At 68.3% G+C, this 3,074-nt stretch overlaps 1 protein-coding gene across 1 annotated transcript; it reads right to left on the reverse strand.

Moving 5' to 3' along the window:
• Nucleotides 1-1,117: 1,117 nt before the first annotated feature.
• MNEG_15663 (hypothetical protein) lies at nucleotides 1,118-3,005 on the reverse strand (the record flags this gene model as incomplete). Its single annotated transcript, XM_014035866.1, has 2 exons — nucleotides 1,118-2,705; nucleotides 2,935-3,005. 2 exons carry the CDS (start codon nucleotides 3,003-3,005, stop codon nucleotides 1,118-1,120), a joined length of 1,659 nt encoding a protein of 552 aa, XP_013891320.1.
• Nucleotides 3,006-3,074: the final 69 nt, after the last annotated feature.

Here is a 3,074-nt window from a genome sequence, read left to right on the forward strand (position 1 = left end):
CCCCTGGACAATCAAGCCGGGGGGCACCAACATACCTTACAAGCGTTGCATCTGCATCAGAATTCAAGCAGTGGCTGTCAGCGCAACCGGACGAGGCCAATGTTGCCCTTGCGTGCGTTTACAGTGTCGCTCGCCCACCCACCAGTGCCATGAGTGCAGCTGCGGCCAGGCATGTCGCTGCCACTGTGTTCTGTAGCAAGGAGTACATTGATGGCTGGACGCTGTGCCACACAGAATGACGGTATGAAGCGCGCAGGCGAGGGCAACCGGCCAACCAAGCGAGTTTACTTTCCAAGTTCGCCGTCTAGCAGGGCCTGTCAATGAAGTAACGATAAGTATTCAAGTTTATTAAATACGAATTTGATGGCTAAGTCGGGGCGAGCGTCCCGGAGGAGGCCTGACGAGGAGGAGTGCGAAGGGCGCAGGGATCCAAAAATGTCCGCGGAGCTTTGCAAGAGCAGGTGTATAATAATTGAATGACTGAAACGTCGCTGGGGCGGGCAAGTGGTTTGATCTGCCAAGCGCTGGGCGACAAGGTTGTGGCCTCTCGCCTCCGGAGCCTGGGCATGCGCCGTAATAAGTGTTAGCTTACCACAAGTTGCTAAGGCGTGGCGTAGCCCTCTACAAGAGCCTGGGCCTTATTGCGACGACGACTTCAACTCGTCAAAGCGACTCTCTTAGGGCTGCGCAGGTGCGTGTGTGAGTGCTCAAGATTGTGCGTAACCTGCGACAGCTTTTGTGTATAGTAGTGCCTTGCAACAGACAAAATCAACCTGCAGCTGTGCCTGACAAACGTGACTGACTCGGTCAACCTTTTGCCGGCCGACTCGAGCCGGGGTGACAGCTACTCGCAGCACAATGGTGTAATCTTGCTTGTCATTCTCAAAGTGGCAGATTCCATTGGTACAATGGTGCATCTAGCACAGGGGCCTTGGCTTCACTGTTATGAAGGACAGCTTGGTGGAGGGCACTGAAGAGAAGTCCAGCAGCCGGCAGAGCGCGGGCGTGCCAACGCACACCTGCCGCCACGTGCTGCCATCAACAGCCCTGTCCACACTGCAAGCCGTGAGCCGCCCGCCGAGGCGCCATGGGATAGCGGGGCGCCCTCCCGACCGCGTCACCGCCCTTCGACGCGCATCAGAACAGAGGGGTCTGCTAGGACCACATCCACCGCGTCCTCCCTGAAAGAACCGAATCCTGCTGCCAAGGCATCAAACCGCGCACGCACCTCCTCCTCGCCTGCGGCCAGCAGCCCAGGCTCCCGCACCGCGCACTCCGCCGCCAGCGCGGCGGGCACGCCCAGCAGGCGCCCCAGCGCCCCGAGCCGCGCCGCGAGCGCCGGCCGCGGCACGGCGAGCAGCGAGGGGCGCTCGGCGGCGAGCTGGCGCGCGCGCGGGGGCGGCAGCCGCAGCGCGGCGGCCAGCGCGGCGGCGCGGGCGGCGAGCTCGCCGGCATCAACGGAAAGCAGCGCCGGCTGCTTCGCCAGCAGCGCCTGCAGCCGCGCCGCGTCCTGCACGCCCAACGCGGCGCCGAGCCCCGCACGGCGCGCCTCGATCTCGTCCGGCGAAACCGCCAGCAGCGCGGGCGCGTCCCGCAGCACCGCCTCAAGCACCGCCGCGGTGCTCAGCTCGCCCTCGCCGAAGGCGGCGCCGCGCTCTTGCAGCTGCGCGGCAGCGCCAGCGGCGCCGGCGGACAAGACGCCGGCGGCGCCGCGCCGCTGCTCCTCCTGCTGCTGCTTCAGCAGGCGCTGCCGCTGCAGCTCGTCGGCCTCAGCCTGCCGCTGCCGCTGCTTCAGCACCCGCTGCTGCTGCCGCGTCAGCGCCGCGCCCGCGGGCGGCTCCGCCTTGCGGCTGCCGCGCCGCGCGGCGGCCGCGCCTCCGGGCGCCGCCTTTGCGTACGCGTCGCCGCCGGGCGCCCGCCTGCGGGACGCGGCGGCGATCGCCGCCGCCGCCGCTGCGTCGGCCTCGCCCTCCCCGTCGACGCTTGCGGTGCTGCTGGTGGCGCTGCCGCCCGAGCCGTCGTACGACCCCAGGCCGATCGCGCCCGCCACCGCCGACAGCCGGCGCCGCAGCTCGGACGCAGGCAGCCCAACCAGCCCGGGCTGCTGCTGCCACAGGCCCAGCACCTGCGCCGGCGGAAGCCCCGACTGGTCTGAAAACTGCAGCAGCGACCGCAGCACTGACTGCTGCTGCTGCCGCTGCTCCGGCCGCCGCTTTTCATGCTCGCGCGGCTGCTCCGCCTCAGCCACAGCCTGCCCCTCCTCGTCCGCCGCCAGGTCAGCAATGCTCGTCGCGTTGAGTGCGTCCGCCGATGGCTGGCGCTGCTGATCCTGCAGTCCCTCTAGCTCCTGCTCCTGCTGCTGCTGCTGCTGCTGCTGCTGTTGCTGCTGTGGCTGCCCTGGGTCCGCGGTGGCTTGGTCAAGCCCGCCCCACACCCGCGGGTCTTCCTCCTCGTCCCCCTCAATAAACAGCCGCCGCTGCCGCCCCGTGAACTTGGGCCTGAGCCGCTGCCGCTCCTCCTCCAGCGCAGCTGCCGCCGCCGCCTCCGCGCGCTGCTGCTGCCGCTGCTGCCGCCGCCGCGCCGCGGCGGCGGCCTGCTGGCTGCGCCGCTGCTGGCGCTCCTGGGGGCACAGGGGCGCCGCGTTGATGAGCATTTCCGGGTCCACCAGTAGCATGTCCACGATGTCAACAGAAAACGCGCCATACCTGCAGCAGAGGGGGGAAGGGCGGCACCTCAGTGCGAGGCTCGTCGGCGATCGCGGAGTTACTCTGTCCCAACCGGCTGCCGGAAACTGCACCCAGCGGATGCCGCCGCCAGCCCGCCCGCTCGCCAGCGGTGCGCGGAGCAGGCGGCGCGTACACTGCGGCCCACAAGCCGCTGCGCGGCCCCGAGCGCAGGCCGTTCTTTCCATCTAATGCGCGCGGCGCGGCGCACCTGTCCACTAGGGCGTCGAACTTTGCCCGCACTGTGGTGGCGGAGAGGCACAGGACACGGGGCTCCGCCATGATCAGCTCTGCCACGAAAGAGGGCGGGATGTTGAGCAGCGCCTGCAGCTGCTGGTGCCTGTTTGCGGC

Source organism: Monoraphidium neglectum, assembly GCF_000611645.1.
Source record: "Monoraphidium neglectum strain SAG 48.87 unplaced genomic scaffold scaffold05540, whole genome shotgun sequence".
Classification (NCBI taxonomy): domain Eukaryota; kingdom Viridiplantae; phylum Chlorophyta; class Chlorophyceae; order Sphaeropleales; family Selenastraceae; genus Monoraphidium; species Monoraphidium neglectum.